General features: G+C 54.2%; 6 protein-coding genes across 6 annotated transcripts; 4 read left to right on the plus strand and 2 right to left on the minus strand.

Annotated features, from left to right (window-relative positions):
* Positions 1-867: 867 nt before the first annotated feature.
* Positions 868-2,783, minus strand: SPSK_00020 (uncharacterized protein; the record flags this gene model as incomplete). Its single annotated transcript, XM_016727003.1, has 4 exons — positions 868-1,114; positions 1,184-2,431; positions 2,524-2,663; positions 2,745-2,783. The coding sequence occupies 4 exons, from the start codon at positions 2,781-2,783 to the stop codon at positions 868-870; spliced, it is 1,674 nt and encodes a 557-aa protein (XP_016582480.1).
* A 705-nt stretch (positions 2,784-3,488) lies between these two features.
* SPSK_00022 (MFS transporter of unknown specificity) lies at positions 3,489-5,360 on the plus strand (the record flags this gene model as incomplete). The annotated part of the gene is made up of 3 exons (XM_016727005.1): positions 3,489-3,657; positions 3,725-4,692; positions 4,755-5,360. 3 exons carry the CDS (start codon positions 3,489-3,491, stop codon positions 5,358-5,360), a joined length of 1,743 nt encoding a protein of 580 aa, XP_016582481.1.
* A 1,354-nt stretch (positions 5,361-6,714) lies between these two features.
* On the minus strand, positions 6,715-8,751 carry SPSK_00017 (uncharacterized protein; the record flags this gene model as incomplete). The annotated part of the gene is made up of 1 exon (XM_016727000.1): positions 6,715-8,751. The coding sequence occupies one exon, from the start codon at positions 8,749-8,751 to the stop codon at positions 6,715-6,717; it is 2,037 nt and encodes a 678-aa protein (XP_016582482.1).
* A 1,205-nt stretch (positions 8,752-9,956) lies between these two features.
* Positions 9,957-10,229, plus strand: SPSK_00067 (uncharacterized protein; the record flags this gene model as incomplete). The annotated part of the gene is made up of 1 exon (XM_016727047.1): positions 9,957-10,229. The coding sequence occupies one exon, from the start codon at positions 9,957-9,959 to the stop codon at positions 10,227-10,229; it is 273 nt and encodes a 90-aa protein (XP_016582483.1).
* A 417-nt stretch (positions 10,230-10,646) lies between these two features.
* Positions 10,647-11,498, plus strand: SPSK_00054 (uncharacterized protein; the record flags this gene model as incomplete). The annotated part of the gene is made up of 1 exon (XM_016727035.1): positions 10,647-11,498. One exon carries the CDS (start codon positions 10,647-10,649, stop codon positions 11,496-11,498), a length of 852 nt encoding a protein of 283 aa, XP_016582484.1.
* Positions 11,499-13,596: 2,098 nt separating this feature from the next.
* On the plus strand, positions 13,597-18,147 carry SPSK_00005 (uncharacterized protein; the record flags this gene model as incomplete). Its single annotated transcript, XM_016726990.1, has 1 exon — positions 13,597-18,147. The coding sequence occupies one exon, from the start codon at positions 13,597-13,599 to the stop codon at positions 18,145-18,147; it is 4,551 nt and encodes a 1,516-aa protein (XP_016582485.1).
* Between the last annotated feature and the right edge of the window lie 1,116 nt (positions 18,148-19,263).

Here is a 19,263-nt window from a genome sequence, read left to right on the forward strand (position 1 = left end):
CAAGACGCAGCGGAGCTGAAACGTGTGAATTGATAAGCTGCTGAACTGCTGAACTGCTGAACTGCTGAACTGCAAATTACCCTCCATAATAATTCTTATCTATAATACAGTTGCTCCTTTTGGCACGAAATCATTACATTTTTTGTGGAGCCACTGTTAACTTTTGTGTATGGGAAACGCGCACGAATGTATGTATCTGTAACGATGATGGCCCCACAAGGCCAGAAAGGTGGCCACCGTGCAAAGTAGCAAGAAGGGAATCCAAGGTGGTTTGTATCCAGATAATCCACAAGTCACAAAGAAACTTCAGTGCACTTCAGTGCACTGAAGTCCGTTAAGGCCCACTGAAGTAAAATCAAGTCGAGTGGAGTACTAGGTACATGAATCGCGTGTAATGGTAGTCTCGCAATAAACACACGTGTGTGATAAAGTTGGTTGATTCTTTTAACCATAAGAGGGAATTACAAGTAAGTGAAAAGGTCCTTATAAACCGTTGTGTTGCTTTGGGGTTCCGCTATAAATTTTAAAGTATGAAGTATAAATAACAACACTACGTCAAGTACTATTTAGAGAGCGTGATTCCTTAATTATATAGCGTGTTGGAGAATTTATTTACATGTATTTATCAATATAAACTTATTATTCTTTGCAGACCATGTACGTAGCAAAATATTTATATCCTATTAGGTACGATCATGCAGTGTCCCGTTCGCAAGACCTCACACGATCTCTTCTTTTGGCGAATGCATGTCTACATCACAAAATCAAAAGTTTGCTTGGGTGTCTTTGAAAATCGTTTGTATAATTCCTTGCTGCCTTCTAGTACCTTTCCTCCTTAAGCGAGTATTTATACGTACGGCATGAGTCCTATGCGTTAAGAGATACCTGTTGAAATGCGTTATTTGCACGAATGTGCAGGTCTAGGCAGATAGGATACATGTGCCGTGCCTCTTGGGACCTCGAGCATGTCAAGTTGTTGGCGGCGAGCATACTGAGGAGTTGTATCGCATGCTCCACAGCTACGCAGCTCGACAGTGCGTATGTTCCTCCTGGGTTACGGATCACGTTTTCGAGAACAACGGTGACGGCAGAAAACAGTGGTCGGAGAAGAGCCCTATACCAGGTGTAGTCTGTTAGACGGTTATGAATTTAACAAACCAGGCCAGGAGTATATGTTGCTTACCAGGTGACAAAAAAATCGCCCCGAGGTACGTTCCGTATAAGGGGCAGAGCTTCACGTGCCTCGGAAACACAGCTGCTCTCTTGTAGATTTTGTGGCATTGCGACATACGGGTCGACCATTGCGAGACAGTTGACGTACGTAAAGCGCAAGATCAGCTTGTGAAGATGCCCTGTGGTACATAAATCACCCGTCAATCCGACCTCGTCCATCACCATAGCACCGCTGCTTTTCCAGAAGTGCAGGAGCAAGTTGAGCTCGTCTGCTACAGCGGCGCGATCGGCCACGGACTGGCGCGAAGCTTGCACCGAGTACAGCTTCTTGTAAATCTGGCCCTGGATCACAGCCAACCCGATGCGCGCATGGAAAATTCCGTGAGCAACATTGGACACGCCTTTTAAAGCGGGGGGCAGAGCAGGATCCATGTCATCATCATCCTGGGCAAATGGTTGACCCGTGCGGAGGCTAATGTCTTTGTCGATGCAGAATGCAATCCAAAACACACGCCGACGCTGTGCCTTCTCTTCCTCAGAGAGCGTGCTGTTGGCCATATCATCGCGGCACGTCCTGCGATGGAAGCCCATACCCTGCGCCATGCGCAAAGCTGCAGTGACGAGCACCGAGGCAGAGTGTGGGTTCGGCGTGCCCTGCAGCACGGCAGCCATACCTACGAGCGCCTGGACGGCGGGGAAGCTATCGTGAAGCAAAAGGAGCTCGGATAGGACGGCGAGCGCATTGTGGATGTGCCCGCATGCGCCTTGGCTCTCTTTGAAAAGGTCGCCGGAAGTGCGTACGGCGCGCATGGCCCGTAGGCGATATGCTAGAGAAAGTACCGTGTTGATGCATGCCCACCAGGCCGGGTCAGTGGAACTTGAGGAGTGTGCGTAGTTGGCTCGGAATTGCAGTAGAAAGTCGCTCTTATCGAAAAGAGGATAGAAATCGTAGAAGCCGGAAAATGCCTCCTCGACGAGCTCGATAGCGACATTATGGGGCGGCAATGGGTGAAACGAAGGGAGTGAGAACGGGCCCAGGGCCATCATGCCCTTCCAGGTTAGTATCTGTGGAGGAGGCGACAGCTGCGCCAGATTTTCTTCCATCATGGCCAATGGATGTTGGACAGGATTTGTAGAGCTGGGAGTTGATGATTTCGACTCGCTGCGGCTTGGCTCTGTGCCAAGTTTCCCGACGGCATCTTGCAGAAGGCCCTCAGTCCTCCTAAGACGCTCCTCGAGGATGGCAATCTGCTTGTGTCTAGAAAACCCGCATTAGCAAATGTCCATCATAGCGAACGTAGATAAACAAAAGGCAGCAGGAGAGGAGGAGGAGCAAGAGATGAGACTTACCCGGGAGGGCGCCGCGCCTTTTTCTTCGTGGCAATTGGTGTAAAGTGGCAGTCGGCCACATTGGCCCGCGTGCACTGCGCACAACCACCATCCGGGGTGCGCTGGCAACGTATCTTCTTTTTCCTGCACAAGTCGCACGCCTGTTTATCGCATGAAATGTTAGCCAAAGCACGAACCATCTGTGACGACGTTCACGTGACGGTGTTTTCTTGGCAGCTAACCTTTGTGATGGCCGGAGTCTGGTGCTGTGCGTCTGCCATTGCTCTGTGACAAAGTCAACAGGACGGAATATTAGCTTGGAAAGGTCCGATCCGAAAGAGTAACGGCGGCTTGAGCCGTATATGATGCAGTATGCGGCGTTGGTGTGCGACCTGTAGCGTGCGGTAAAGGGTTGTTTTGATTGAAAAATGTGCTGATCAATGCAGTTCTGAGTTGATTTTCCGAATTAACCTTCCTCTTCTGACGCGGTTGCTTCTCGAACGGTGCATCGTAAGTAGGATACCTCTCGTTGGGCAAAGGAACAAGTGATGCTCGTAACTCCGGGAAGTGACGCGGGCTTTTACAAGTCGCCCGGTTCATTTAGCACCCGGACTTTCTGAAAGGTCCGGATTTGTAGATTTGTCACCAGCTTCCAAGCAGCCCCACTTATTTTGACTTCGGTCCATAGTCCTCCTCCGGCCTCAAGCTCCTTTGTTGTCTCTCCGGAGGTAAAAACTCCACCAAAATACTGCAAAGAACCAAATGACAAATTCACGCGTCGCGTCCGAGGTGTGTTAAACACGGACATTTTCACTCCGGCATGACAAGATGAACTATTCGATGTACGGTCCGCAGACGGCCACAGTACATTAGAGGCAAGCCCGGGCCGGCTTGCTTTACTATGTGTTTTCTCACTTCTTCATACATTTCTTTCTTTTAATCATTCACTCGTTCCAATCACCAATGTGTAAATTAGTACCATGACCATGGATACTAGTAGCATGACCATGGATAACGATTCCTCAACTCCGCCCTCAGAGGACGTGAAGACAGCTTTCTCGACTTTGCCAGCAGGAGACAAGACCGCTTCCACAGTGTCTCCTCCGCACTCCAATGCTTCGTCCCGACATGCCGAATTGCAGAGTCAAGTAAACGGTCCGTTATCTACGAATGTGTGCTAATATTTGATGCTGAAATATCACTCCTAACCAATCTATTTTAGACGTGGAAGCGACAGCTACCATGCCTTCAAACGACCCGGGAAAATTTCCAGCAGATGCTTTTTCAGTGCCGCGCCAGATCCTTTTCGTCGGAACCATATGCACGGCCATGTTCACCAATCAATGCGGAATGGGAAACACGATAGCAATTGTCAGCGTCATAGGCGAGACCTTTGGCATCTCCTCCAAAGATTCAGGACATTTGTCGTGGCTTGTGGCCGGCTACAGTCTGACAATCGGCACCTTTATTCTCGTCGGAGGTCGACTCGGCGATGAGATTGGCCACAAGCGGCTGTTTGTCGCCGGCATGTTTTGGTATGCGCTGTGGAGCTTGGTGGCTGGTCTTTCTGTTTATGCGGCGAATGACAGTGGGTACATTCTTTTTGTCTGTTCCCGTGTCTTCCAAGGCATGGGTCCTGCGTTGACGCTGCCCAATGGTCTGGCCATTCTGGGCCGCTCCTACTCGCCCGGCCCGCACAAGAACATGGCATTTGCATGGTTTGGGGCGTCCGCTCCCTTTGGTGCCGTTGCTGGGTTCGTCTTCGGCGGTCTTTTTGCTTCCGTGTCTTGGTGGCCATGGACGTACTGGAGCCAAAGTATTGCCCTCGTCTGCGTGGCTGGTTTCGCTGCATGGGCCATCCCACACGTTTCACAGGACGAGGCCGGGCGGGAAAGGAAGCCATGGACAGTACGCAAATTGGTGGCTACTTTCGACGTTTTTGGAATGGTCACTGGCGTTGCGGCTCTCGTACTCGTCAACTTTGCCTGGAACCAGGCCGTCGTCGTTGGCTGGCAGCAGGCGTACGTGTATGTCTGTCTTATCCTCGGCTTCCTGTCCGGTGCCGCATTCTTTTATATTGAACTGTCTTCCTGGAACTCTGCGCCTATCTTGCCCCTTTCGGCTTTCAACACAGATATTGCCTTCGTGTTTGCGTGCACCGCAACCGGTTGGGGGTCTTTTGGTGTTTGGGTGTGTACTCCCCTGCCTTTCTCTCTCCACATCGCACACGCTCATACATACTAACCTAGCAGCTGTTTTATGTCATCCAGGTCGCCATCGATATCGGGGGCACCACGCCACTGCAGATCGCCGCGTGGATTATTCCAATCATACCCGTAGGTCTCACTTCGGCCCTCGCTGTAGGAAAGCTGCTCGGCCGCGTACACGCGTCAAACATTATGCTCGTGGGCCAGACTGTCTACGTAATTGGAACTGCCTTAGGCGCAGCCCGCCCACCGCACTCCATCTACTGGACCTACTTTTTCTTCTCGGTCTTTGCCATGACCATCGGCCTCGACACATCGTTTCCTTCGGCCACGGTCATCTTTTCTGACGCAGTGCCACGAGAGTACCAAGGTATGGGTGCGAGTATTATTGTCACCGTTATCAACTACAGTATTTCACTCTGTCTTGGATTTGCCGGTACTATCGAATCGAACATCAACAATGGTGGTCTTACAGATATTGACAAACTCCACGGCTACCGTGGCGCTCTTTGGTTCGCTGTCGGTCTTTCTAGTCTGGGCTTTGCGTTGAGTGTTATATACACTGTTATACAACCCGGTAAAACTCGCCGACTCGTCACCAACCCCGACCTTACCTTAGGGACATCAAGTCATACAAACGGCAATAAATAGAACGTGACAAGAGCAAGGACAAATGAAACATAGCTATTTGAGGTACACCACACAAATTCACCTATTTTGTGGTTCTTTTGTAAAATCTATTACGGTCATTCTATTGTCAGCCTGATCCTTTCCCGCTCATATGGGAAAAGGGTTATGTTTGAAAATTCTCTGCGACTTTATCGGACAACCGCTTCCCAGTCCTCCGCAAAATCCTTTGTAAGTTCCAATGAGAGTATGACAAGGCGGTCCGGAGGTGTTCATTGTCAGCAGCAATTCACACGAGTAAATAACCCGGTGGTTGTTGTCGTACTGAACGCTCGGGCTAATCATCTCCAGAAGGTCCACACCACACGGGCATTCCACGAACCGTCGCACAATTTTCAACGTCATCTGGAGTTCATTGACTGGCAATTGCGTACACTTGGTTCGCGCAATCTTCGATGCGATATTCTCCAATTATTTTCATCTCCCAACCACTCTGATCATGCTCCCTTCTACGTTGGCTGCCACCCCTACTAGCTTCGCCTTAATGTTGGTCTGACATTTTTCTCCAGTCTTGGTCGGTGTCTGCCACCGCCTTGTCATGGGTAGCTCCTTCTTCTTCTAGCTTTACCTGCCTTCCATAGACTTCCACATAGATATTCCCAAAAATATAAATAACCTACGCCTCTTCACTTCTCCGCTCTCCATATTCACCCCTCTCCTTTTCACTTATCTTCCAGTCATATACAAAATTTTCTCTCCATTATTAAAAGTTAGGTCCGGGGTGGCAAGCTTCGTGACAGAGGAAAGGTCCAACCAAAGGAAGCAACACGGTCGCAGCGTGGCTCGTCTCTGCACAAAACGGGAGGCACATCAGGAAACAAATGTCGCTGGGCTCAGTATGAATTATGGGATATACAAGCCTACCCAGGGATACTAGGTGCTGCCAGCCTTCATTTCCCGACTTGCCCTTTTTTGTAGGGAAGTTCCTGTCCTATTTGCCATCACGACGGCACCAATCCACCCAGCGTTGTTTTGGCTATCTCCATACCCCCATATACTGGACTTGTCGTAAATTATGCCGTTTCCCTTAACTCGACTCTCAAATAACGAACGGCTCATTTTACCTTGTCCTGCAGGAAATAAGCCACCGGAGTTACGTCGGATTCCAGGATGGTCGGCGACATGCGCGTTAACGGCAATATCTATAAAGTAAGTCTGACTTGCTGTTATGCGGTGCATAGCGGCAAAGATCGTCTTGCCAGGTGAAGGAGCCAAATATGACATCTGTATTATTAAACGTAATACTAAAACAGAATGAAAATAGTAGTTGCTACTTTACTTCCTCCTTCACATGTCGCGTCGGGCTAATCCTCTATCTTTAAGCACCAATACAAACATAGTAGCCTACATCAATGTTGGTGCACTCAGCATTCACACCCGTATTCCACTTGGCAAATTGTGCCGCCGTGATGCCGGCCGACTTCTCAATGGCGACGCAAGTATCACCAGAGACAACCTTGTGGAATGTTTTGCACGTGGAGATGGTGCCGGGTTGCAGCGGCGAGGGCGTGGTTGGCGTCGACACGGCAGGGCCACCACCGATACACAAGTAATAACCGATGTCGATGTTGGAGCACGTGCTGTCAACACCGCTGTTCCAGGCGGCAAACTCTGCGGCCGAAATGCCCGCTGACTTCTCAATGGCGGCGCAAGTGTCACCGGAGACGACTTTGTGGTAGGTCTTGCATGTCGATAAGGTGCCGGGCTGGAGCGGGGACGGAGCACCGGTTGTAGAGCCCGTACCGCCGCCACCGGCAATACAGAGGTAGTAGCCAACATCGATGTTAGAGCAGGTGGAATCGACACCCGAGTTCCACGCGGCAAACTGCGCAGCCGTGATGCCTGCGGCAGTCTCAATGGCGCTGCATGTATCGCCCGAGACGACCTTGTGGTAAGACGTACAATTGGCCAGGGTGCCGGGCTGCAGCGGGGACGGAGCACCCGAGGACGGGCCAGTGTCACCGCCGCCTGCAATACAGAGATAGTAGCCGACGTCGATGTTAGAGCACGTGCTGTCAACACCCGAGTTCCACGCGGCGAACTGCGCAGCTGTGATGCCTGCGGCCGTCTCGATCGCACCACACGTATCACCGGAGACGACCTTGTGGTAGGACGTACAGTTGTCGAGAGTACCAGGCTGGAGCGGGGATGGAGCGCCCGAGGACGGACCAGTGTCACCACCACCGGCAATACAGAGATAGTAGCCGACGTCGATGTTAGAGCATGTGCTGTCAACACCGCTGTTCCAGGCAGCAAACTGTGCAGCTGTGATGCCCGCCGCAGTCTCGATCGCACCGCACGTATCGCCGGAGACGACCTTGTGGTAGGACGTACAGTTGTCGAGAGTACCAGGCTGGAGCGGGGATGGAGCGCCCGAGGACGGACCAGTGTCACCACCACCGGCAATACAAAGATAGTAGCCAACATCGATGTTGGAACAGCTGCTATCAACACCGCTGTTCCAGAACGCGAACTGCGCAGCGGTGATATCGGCGGCCGCCTCGATGGCAGAGCAGGTGTCACCGGATACAATCTTGTGGTAAGACGTGCAGTTCGAAAAAGTACCAGGCTGCAGTGGCGAGGGAACGCCCGACGGAACACTCGACGAGGGAGAAGCACTCGCGGACTTGGACGTCGAGCTGGGCGCAACGCTCACGATCGAGGATGTCGCCCCCGGAACGCCGACACAAACGGCGCGGCCGACGAGCAGGCCCCGGCAGTCGGTGCCGACCGACGGGTTCCAAGACGCGAACTGGTCGGCGCTGATGCCGTATGCGGCCTCAATGTTAGGGCACGTGTCACCTTTGACGACCTTGTGGTAGTTACTGCAGTTCGCCGCCTCGCCGCTCTGGGTCGGCCCCGGTGGGCCTGCCGATTTCGATGACGAAGACGAAATCGAAGACGAGGAGCTGGTGGTGGACGTGGTGGTGGACGTGGCGGACTGGACGCGCGAGAAGGACGTCCAGAAACTGGAGGGCCCGCCGGAACCCGACGGCAGTTCGAAGCTGACCGAGGTCTTGCTGCGGTGGGGCCCGACGGCGCCTGAGCTGCTGCTGCCAGTGACGGTGCCGCTCACGCAATACAGCGTGTCGCTGTTGAGGTTCGGGCAGACGACGCCCGGGTTCAGGGCCTGAAACTCGGTGACAGTCAAGGCCCACTCACCGGCAAACTCCGAGCATGTGGTGTTGTCGTCGGCACCGATCTGAAAGTAACAGTCGACGCCTCGGGCCGCAATGGGTGCCCAGGCAGCAACGGGGGCAACAGGGGCCGGCGTCGGGACGGGGACGGCGACCGCTGCGACGAGTACGGGAGAGGCGGCCAGGAGCCCGAGGGCAAGGGCCATGAAACGGCCCATTCTGTTTATGATTTCTGTTTTGGTTGTAAGAAAAAGGAGTGTTATTAAATCGAATGGGCTTGTGAAAAAGAGACACTGGTGCGAATGGCAAAGACGACACAATAGCGACTAGCCAAGGCAGTTGGGAAGAAAACGAGAGACTGATAAACGAAAGACTGGGAGACGGGGAGGGAAGAGGGGATGCTGGTGATGGACCAGAGGTACAGAGAATTTCGAGAAATCCTCAAGATGATATCTCGTTACTATGCTGGGGAGACGATCTTCTCCTCCAGGGGACGACTGTCCGATGGTTTATACACGTTATGAGCGCCACATTCGGTCGTGTAAGTCAAAGTGGAGAGATAGCCGGTCTGACCAGGGAAGTCAGAATCCTACGGCAGGCCCAAAATACGCGCGGCTCTTGCGGTCTTCGCCCAATATCCGCCCGATTCCCGAGTAGTGGGCGTAGGAGATGAAGAAAGCCAATGTGTAAAACATCAGCTCGAAAATATTAAACCTTCACAGGAAAAGTAACGAAATAGAACACAAGCCTGTGATGTTCGCTCAGCAGAAAACGTGCCGAAGACAGGCGCTCCCTCGGTCGTGGCAGGCTTATACGAGGCACGTTCCTCGGTCTGTGTCTTTCTTTCGTCTATTTTATTTGAGTTTCTCTTTTTTTCCGTCGTCAGCTTCGCACGACTTTGTTTCCATCGAGAGCCACCGACGATCCCGCGTGGTGAGAATTAAGGTTGTATCGTACATGCGCGTGAAATGAGTGTCCCGAGGAAATGAAATTGGCAGTGGGGGTTGAGCATGTCCGCCGTTCAACTTTTTTTTTTTTTTGTACGGGGTAAGATGTTGGCGAGCGATCGGCGGGAGCATCGATGCTTTTGCACCAGCGGAAGTCTAAGAGATGTGCAGCGATAAGTCACGTTTCGGGTCCTCCGCGGGGGCATATGATACGGGGTCACTGAGATAAATCGTAGGGACGCAGACCCCGGCGTCGGTGTGGGCGACAAAGACCGATATGCTGGCGATGGTCCCTGGCGGCGGGTCCCTTTTTCTGGCGTTTTCTGTCGATAGTCTGACTTGCATGTTTAGCGCGCTGCTTGTTGCCGAATCCTGAACGCCCAGTGATTGCGGGCCGTTGCGGCAAGGATTGTGGACAAAAAGGAAGTTGTGGAATCGACAGAGAGTGGGACAGCTTTGTGGGTCCGGAACCAAAAATGCTCCGTGAGATCGACCGCTGCCGTCAGCCGCTGTCAACCACCACACAGCTGCACAGCGAGCGCACGTGGCGTCGTTGGGCGCCTGCAATTGGCGGAGGCGCGGTTGTGGCGCGGCCGGCAGGCTGGAAGCAACGTCGTATGTCGCACGGAGGACGGACCTTCGGCACCGTCAAATGGTCCGGAATGTTGCTGCAGCGTACATTATGTACGAAGATACAGTTCCCCCGCGCTAGCCAGTACCTGCACAAGAAGTGGAGCCTGGGCGACTAAAGTGTCCCTATGGTTGCAGAATACATCGAAAGTTCACAGTACTCCGTAAGTAAGCTTAATTTAGCTTTTTTTTTTTTTTTTTTTTTGGTTTGTTTTGCATACCTGCCCCTTTTCGGTTGGAGAGCGGTTGGCGGTTGGTCGGGGGTGTGAACCACTCCATACATGTGCATCATGTGCTTCTTTCTGTGATTCTATTCTTGCATGAGGTACCTGACTTTCCGTCTTTCGCTCCCTCGAATCATACGACTCTTTTTGTTTCTCGGCTTTTCGTTTTCGCTCCCCTTTCTGTCTCCCTTTCACCCTCCCCTTCCCCCCTTTTCATTTCCTCTGCTCTCTCATGCTTCCTGCCGCATGTGTTTCGCCCTGTATCGCCAGCAAAATTAGCGCCCTAACATCCCCCCGCAACGCATGCCCGTGATGTCCTTCCGCCGCGCAGCCCTCTTGCTCGCCACGGCCTGGGCTTTGCCGGCCATCGTCACGGTCAACGCCATCACGTTCCCACAGACGGTTGAGGTCGACCTCGTTTTCCCGCGCAACGAGACCTACGCGCCGTCCCCAATCTTCCCCGTCGTCTTTGCCTTCCAGAACCCGGCCCTGGCGCCGGCGCTGGACCCGGACTTCAGCCTCAACCTCTGGGTGAACGTCGAGCACAACACCTCAATATATCTGAATAGCATTGACCTGACGGCCGTTAACTTCACCAGCACCACTGCCGCCAACGGCACCAGCGAGCCACTCTTCGTCTACACGTACGCCGTCAACCTAAACACAACTAGTAATGGCGCCGACCCGGTGACGCGGTACAACCTGGTCTGGGCGTTTGGCGCCGGTAACTGCTCGGCGCAGGAGGAAGGCGGGCCCATCGCACTTGGCGGCGGCTTCCGCAGCAAGAACGTCATCTTCTCGATTGCGCAGAGCGGCGGCGCCGCGCCCGACATTGCCGGAGGCGAAGTTGGCGAATGCTCGCACCTGACCAACATGGCCTTCAACCTGACCGACATTCTGCCCGTGGCCGACGTGAGCAAGAACGACGGCCACGACACGTGCGCCGTGCTCTCGGACACAACGCCGTTACCAGTTGGCAACCCATGTGCGGCCACGGCCGACGCGGCTGTGGCAGCGAGCATCTCGGCGGCCGCGACGTCTCACGTGTGCGCGGCCGTCAGCCCTGCGATCAGCTGCCCCAGCAAGAATTCGGGCGCGGCCCTTTCTGTCCACGCTGCCAGTGCATGGGCAGTCGCTGCTCTGGCCACAATGATTCTTCTGTAGCGGGCCAGTGCAAGTTGTTGCCGTTTGACCGGAGGCGAATAGCCGTTTTTACAGAAGTACAGACCCAACCACATTATTTTTATTTCACTCTGGGGGTGGCTTGGAACCTGCAGGATGTGGCACACTACGGTGTCCCCCATAGCAAGCAGACCCCCTGCAGGAACGGAAATACCAAAGATCCCCTTATATCCAATTTGTAATAATAGCATTTGTTTATCTCCTTAGTTGCCAAAATATGACTTTTTTCAGCCGCACGCTGTGATTGGCTCTAATCCCTGATTTTGACCCACTGATACTTCCAGATACATAGCCTTACAACGTAACTTTGAAGTCACTCTCGTTTCAGCTGTTTGCCAGCCAACTCTCAGTGACTTCTCGATGTCAATAAACGCTCGGACCAACAACACGAGCAGTGTAGGTACACGTAAGTTTCGCGCGCCCCATTCCAAAAAGTCATATTTTGGCCACTAAGGAGATACTCTTGGCAAATACAAACAAATTCAACAATTTGAGTACAAAGTACCTTCGCACGTCGTAGAAACCAGAAGCAGGACTCGCACTACCCAAGACAAACAATCACAGCCAAGATCCAGCACCGAGACAGGCCGGAATCAAAACCAGGTACCAGGAACCGGAACCAGAAAGACAGATGATAGGCCGTGTTCTTGGCAAAGTGCGAGCGCCGAGACAAGCTTTGGCGCCCAGGCAGTCACCACCCACCCCCGTGTTCGCTATTCTATTCTGCTTCCCACTTGGACCTTGTTGAAAGTGGCTATGTCGGATACGCCGGCGGCCAATATGGTTCCGCGGCAGCCAGTGACCGACTTTCTTCGTTGCGTACACCCGGAACGGAGTACTGCGTCAGGTAGCAAATATAGTCTCTGAGGCTCTCCTAGAAGTTGTGCGGCGGTAGTCCCTGGCTGTGCCGTGCCTTGAAAGCCTACACAGCCTTCGCGTTTACTTTACTAAGCTTTTCTTCTCCACACCCCCCTGCAACATACTCCGTACTCTGTACATGCAGTGTGCACATTCCTACAAGAGTCCACCAGAGAGGGCGGCTATCTAAAGACAAGGGTATGATGTAGGTATTATGGAATACAGCATACGGAAAATACGCGGTACGGACCAGTGACAAAACGAGAAAAAAAAGAAAATAGGAAAATAAAAAAGAGTGCTTCTACAAAGGTCTGTCAACAAAAAAACCGCCCCCCGCGCACACGTGTGCCGTCTTGTCGTTGTCGTTTCTGCTCGGATTTCTCGCGTCTCTCTCAGTTGTCATTTTGGGCATTTTAAGATGACCCCTACTGGAACCATGGGAGGGAGTGGGTCCCCGTCGATCGAGAGCTGCCGATCCCTCAACTGTGCGCACATTTCTCGGTGTCCGGATCGGAATGGGCACAGTGACACACAAAAAAAATCAACTGTCAGCAAAAGGGTAACTGCAAAAATGGACCCGCAAGGATGTATCACCATCTCGATTTTTCTGGTAATTAAGAAACCGTCCAGGGTTAAGCATACGTGCAAACGACCACGGCAATGCGAGCATGCAGGGGAAGCGTGAGATGGATAATACAAATAAGAAACTAAGAAAGAAAGAAAAAATGAAAAAAAGAAAGAAATTGTCAAAATAGAGACCGAGAAAAAGCAATGAGGCGACCAGGGGCAATGCACTGCGTGCTGAAAATGCTATGCGCCTCCATTTACTCGGGATCCGCGGCATCGGGAGACCGATGCGGTTCTTGAGACACGTTCCTCGACCCGGGCAAGCGAAACAAAAAGGCACGGGCATCCTCTGGCGATGGTCTCAACCGGAAATGGCTTCTTCTACTCTCTTTCTCAAACAAAGGCAACTTGGCTCTCAGCCGCCATCAAGCATTTTCCTCGCCTTCTTTCCTAGGAGCTCTGCTCTCACACTCCACAGTAACTTTCTGTGGACGAGGCAGTTTTCTGTCCTGTCATTTTTTGATATCTCGAACCAATTGTCGATTCTGTCCAAATTTTTACCTTGAGCCGTTTTTGGTTCTATCCATTCTTTTGTTGAGTTCTTTGAACTCCGTCCCTTCACTTTAAATTATACACTTTTCATATACCAGCCACAATGCTTCCCGCGTGGCTGTCGTCGGCAGCGGCCGCCGGCCTGCTGCTGCTGTCCTCTGGGCTGATCAGCGGTGTCGATGCCCGCTTCAAGCTGCGTCAGCCTGCGGCTCCCCACTACAAGAGCCGTGACGGTGACTGCCCCATCTCCTGCATCAAGGCCGGGCCTGATCCGGCCAACTGGCCGGTGTACCGCAGCGTAGAACAGCTGAGCCGCTGCTCGGAGACCATCTTCTACCACATTTCGCTGTACGATAACGTCGACAAGGATGACTCACACCATCGCATCTTTGCGTGCTCGTCGTTTGGCTCCCACAAACCGGCGTCCCCGGCCCACTCCAACAAGATTATCACCCAGGTGGCCACCAACGCCACCTTCACCGTCGGCCACTGGGACGACAACACGCCTACCAACGTCGACCTGCGCACCATGTCTGCGCAGGCGCGCCGCTTCCTGAGTGCTGGCTACCAGGCTGCCAACAACGGCAGCCACACCGCCCAGCCGCAGGCGCAGGTGCTGTTTGCCCAAACCCGCGGCAGCACCATGGGTCTGTACGTCGGCAAGGACGTGCAGAATATGGCGTCCGTGGTGCAAGCCCTGTCGACACTGGAGAAGACCATGACAGCCTCAAACGAGACACACGGCACCGTGGCGCTCGAGCTGTGCGGCGCCGAGTACGATGCCGACCACGTGATCGGCTTCGTGGCGACGAGCAACTCGTCGTTCGAGGCAGTGCAGAATGTGATGCAGTCGTGGTCCAAGGCCACGTGCATTGACTTTAACTCGACGCAGACGTTCGTCAGCCCCGTTGGTTACACGACACCCCTGACGCCGCCGGCCAGCACGAGCTCGCTGAACAGCACGGGCTCGCTGAACAGCACTCTCTCCGCGGCCAAGAGAGGCCTGGGTCTAGGCGCCCGCTCCCACGCCCACGCCCACGCCCACATTGCGGCCCGCTCCAGCCCGCTCCTGTCCCCACGTGCCGACTGCACGACCGTCCAGGTCGTCTACGGCGACGGCTGCGGCACGCTGGCCACGAAGTGCGGCATTTCTGGCGCAGACTTCACTAAGTACAACCCCGGTGCGACGTTCTGCTCGGACCTCAAGCCCGGCCAGCATGTGTGCTGCTCGGCGGGCACGCTGCCCGACTTTGCCCCCAAGCCTAACGCGGATGGCTCGTGTTATGCCTACACCGTCCAGGCCAACGACAACTGTGCAACCATTGGCGCATCGTTTGACCTCACCAATGACCAGATCGAAGGCTTTAACAACGACACGTGGGGCTGGCAGGGCTGTGGCAACGTGCTCCTAGGCGCCGTCATTTGTTTAAGCAAGGGTTCTCCCCCGTTCCCGTCGTCCCTGTCCACCGCCGTCTGCGGCCCCCAGGTGCCGGGCACTGTGCCGGGCCCCGGTGGCACCTTTAACCTGTCGGGTCTCAACCCCTGCCCGCTCAACGCCTGCTGCGATATCTGGGGCGAGTGTGGCATTACGGCGGAGTTCTGCACGGATACCAGCCTAGGGCCCCCGGGAACTGCCAAGAACGGTACCTACGGCTGTATCTCTAACTGCGGCACAGACGTGGTGAAGGGCCCCGGGCCAGCGAATCCGATCAAGATTGCTTATTACGAGGGATACGGTATGGACCGCCCTTGTTTATACCAGGACATTTCGCAACTTAGTACCGACTACACACATGTGCACTTTGCGTTTGCGACGTTGGATCCAAACACGTACGCCGTGTCGACCGGTTCGACGCCTAGCACCTATGAATTTCACAACTTCGTGAAGCTCGGCTCAAGTTTCCACCGTGTGTTAACGGTTGGTGGTTGGGCCTTTTCGACCGACCCGAGCACATACCTCATCTTCCGTAACGGTGTGACGGCGGCCAACCGCGTGGCGATGGCTACGTCTATAGCAAACTTCGTGAAACAGTATAACCTTGACGGTATTGACATTGACTGGGAGTACCCGGGTGCACCCGACATCCCGGGCATCCCGCCCGCCAGCCTCGACGACGGCAAGAATTACCTAGCCTTCCTCGCGGTGCTTAAGAACCTACTACCCGGCAAGACAGTCAGTATCGCGGCACCCGCATCCTACTGGTATCTGAAAGGCTTCCCCATCGCCGAAATCTCCAAGATCGTCGACTACATTGTCTTCATGACCTACGATCTCCACGGCCAGTGGGACACCAACAATGCCTACTCGCAAGAGGGCTGCTCGACCGGCAACTGCTTGCGTAGCCACGTTAACCTGACGGAGACCATGACCTCGCTGGCTATGATCACCAAGGCTGGTGTCCCCTCCGCTAAGGTGGTTGTCGGCGTCACTAGCTACGGCCGCTCCTTCGGTATGACCGACGGCAGCTGTTACGGGCCCGAGTGCACCTTTGGCGGCACTGCTTTGGAATCCACGGCGACTCCTGGCCCTTGTACGAACACGGCGGGCTACATCGCCGACGCCGAGATCCGCGACATTGTCTCCGGCACGGACTCGAACAGCGGCAAGCGCGCCGCCTCCAGCCGCATCAACCAAAACTTCTACGACAAGGACAGTGACAGCCAGATCACCGTGTATGACGGCAACCAGTGGGTGGCGTATATGACACCGGACATTCTGGCCTCGCGTCAAACCCTCTACTCTGGGCTGGGCCTTGGCGGCACGACGAACTGGGCCACCGATCTGGAGACGTACAACGAGGTGCCCGGCGACATGCCGACGTGGGACGAGTTCCTCCTGAACGTCAAGGCCGGCACCAACCCGCTGTCGCTAGCGGCAGATCCCGACAGCCTCACGGGCAACTGGACGAAGCTGACCTGCACCAACGTTGCTGTGTACAGCACGCTAAACATGACGTCAGAAGAGCGGTGGAACGAGCTGGACGGACCGGACGCCTGGGCCGATGTAATCGACCATTGGAAGAAGGTGGACAGGGCGAAGGGAGGTGAAACCTACCTGAGCCGGTCCATCAGCTCGTATATCAATGGGCCTGAGTTGACAAACTGCGGCGTGCTCGGCCGGACCTCCAACTGCGATAGCATCTTACTGTGCAATGACATCTACCCCCCGTCGGGCCCAGTTGCTTACGAGCTGTGGAACTCGATAGCGTATTTGCACGAGATCTACGGCACCTTCTACGATGCGCTCGTGGCTGCGGCGGCGCTGTCGTTCGACCCGTCCTACGGGGAGTTCGAGAACACCTTTGCGCCGGTGAAGCCGGCTGACGACATGTGGATCAGCATTCTGCTGGACGTTGCCAACCTGGTGGGCACGATTGCCGTGTCGAGTTTCTTCAACACCATCCTCAAGGGCCTTCCGTTCTTCAAGGCCAACGGCGTGCAGTACGACAACTACAAGGATTCAGCCAAGGCCCTCGTCAGCTTCGCCGTCGGTATCACTGGCGACTATGTCACGGGCAACGAAGGCGACTGGACGGCCGGGTCGCAGACCTCCTTCAGCGCCTACCTCGGCCAAGTGGTCAGCATTTGGGCCAACTCGACTGAGAACCAGGTCGCGGCCCTCTACAGCGGCTCAGATGACACGCTCGCCCTCTTGACGACCCTTATTGCCAAGGGCCAGATGATTGAGGGTGACAACGGCTCCGGCACCCGCGACGGCTCCATGCCGGACGTTGGTACGTCCAACGAGACCACGGGAGCGATCCGGTCCAGCATCTCGCACGGCTTCTACGGCTATGCCATCCCGGCTGTGTGGTCCGCGGCCGGCAAGGGAGTGTTCGTGCTCGACACGGGCGCCGACTGCAGCAACCTCAACGTCGTATCCCAGTACGTCGATGACAGCATCCAGAAGCAGGCAATGGGCTGCATCGACAACCACTTGTACTTCCTCGTGTACCCAGACGGCCCCAGTAGCGATTCGTGCCCGGCCGATGGCTCGTGTTACGACAATTCCTTCTCGCTACCCGACGGCGTTGACCAGATGGACGGCACCAAGTGGGGCGGCGTCACTGTCAATGACCTCATCCAGGGCTCCGTCAACACGTTTAAGGCCAATGGTAACAAGAACGGCGGCAAGACCGCCAGCCTGGGTGACGACACCACGCTGAACAACCTCTACGACCAGGACATCACCACTGCGGGTTACATCCGCCTGCCCGTGTGCAGCGGCGACACGGCGTTCTGGAACTGGGAAGAATACAGCGACCGCACACTGGAATCGTGGCCTTGCTACGTGCCGCCGCCAAAGGACGATTGTCAGGCGTCCAGCTTCATCGACCAGACCAGCGGCGCATCGCCCAGCGTTAGCGACTGCATGCAGATCGTCAACAACATTATAAACACCGACGGCGAGTGGACCACGCAGGTGGTCGGCAAGCGCCAACGCGCTTTGGTGTCGTACGGTGGCTGCAAGTTCGGCGTGCAGGCCACGAACACCCATGGTAACGTCAACTTCAAGGTGGCCGCCTCGGATATTGTCGACATTATCCAGGACTCGATCAAGCAGTTTGGCGGCAGCGGCCAGGTCGGTGCAAAGGGCTACATGGACTGCAAGGGTAACATCAACTCGCAGGACATTGAGTGGGGTCTCTACTGAATGGTATGTGAGAGGCACGGAGGAAGAAGGGGAGGGGGTTTAGTTATGTTTACGACAATTCTCTTGTCTGGAGTGGGGGAATGTTTGTTTTTTTATATTTGTGGAGGTTTCATCTCTTTCACTCTCTCCTTTTCCGTTGTATTAACCCCTCTTCTTTAATTCTGTTTTTGTCCCCTCGCACTCTTTTGGTTTTTATTTTGTATTATCTAAATACCAGACTTTTTCGCAGATCAAGATAACGCAACTAGGTTTATATGCATCTAGCCAGTGAACAAAGGCAAACATGCTCGAGAAGACGAAGCTGAAGCGGTTCGTGATAGTGGAGATGTTGCGGACCAGGTCGTGGCACTGGCAGCACAGAACCAAGGGATGACGGTCGTGAGTGTGGCTATGGACGCCGGTATGTGGCTGTGAGAGAAAATTCACATGCCTTGAGAGCTGCGAGAAAGAGACGACAATAAACCCGATTAGCATGTTAATCCGCGACACGCCGGTGTTCTTTTTCCCACCATTGTGCCAAGAATCTTGGCAGTGCGCGATCTCCCATGGATCTGGTTTGTGGCCGATCGCTTCAACATACGAGTAGGCTGTGGTCTCCGCTTATTGTCCCGTTTGCCACCAGCCCCTGCAGCTGAAGCGTTGAAACATGAAACAAAGCCAGCGTCTTACAGCAAAAAGCGCCACCAAGTTAGCCATTTGCCAGCAAGTTACGAGAATACGTACGGCGTCAATGGACTGTGTAGCTGCCGCCGCCAGTGTCTTTTTCTTCGCTTGTCCCTTTTGTCCCCTTCCGTCTCCACTGACGAATGCAGGGGGAAATGTTTAGCGTTCCTTAACGGGCTGGTACCAACGAACACTGGCGTATTGCATCCCTGACGGTGCCCCTTTTGGTCCTCCTTCCTTGGCTAGACAGCCTCCGACTGACCCTCATCCCTTTCACAGGGAAACGGCAAACAAACCCACACGACGCACGAGGATGGTCGTCCGCGCTTTAAACTTTTGCCGTGCAGACAGCTACAGCGTGGAATTCGAGTAGTTGCAGGGAGGATGGCAGGGATGTCGCACCTTCTTTTATACTTTTCTTTCTACTTATTGTTGTATTTCGTTTTTTTTTCT

The sequence above is a fragment of the Sporothrix schenckii genome, assembly GCF_000961545.1.
Source record: "Sporothrix schenckii 1099-18 chromosome Unknown Cont51, whole genome shotgun sequence".
Taxonomy (NCBI): domain Eukaryota; kingdom Fungi; phylum Ascomycota; class Sordariomycetes; order Ophiostomatales; family Ophiostomataceae; genus Sporothrix; species Sporothrix schenckii.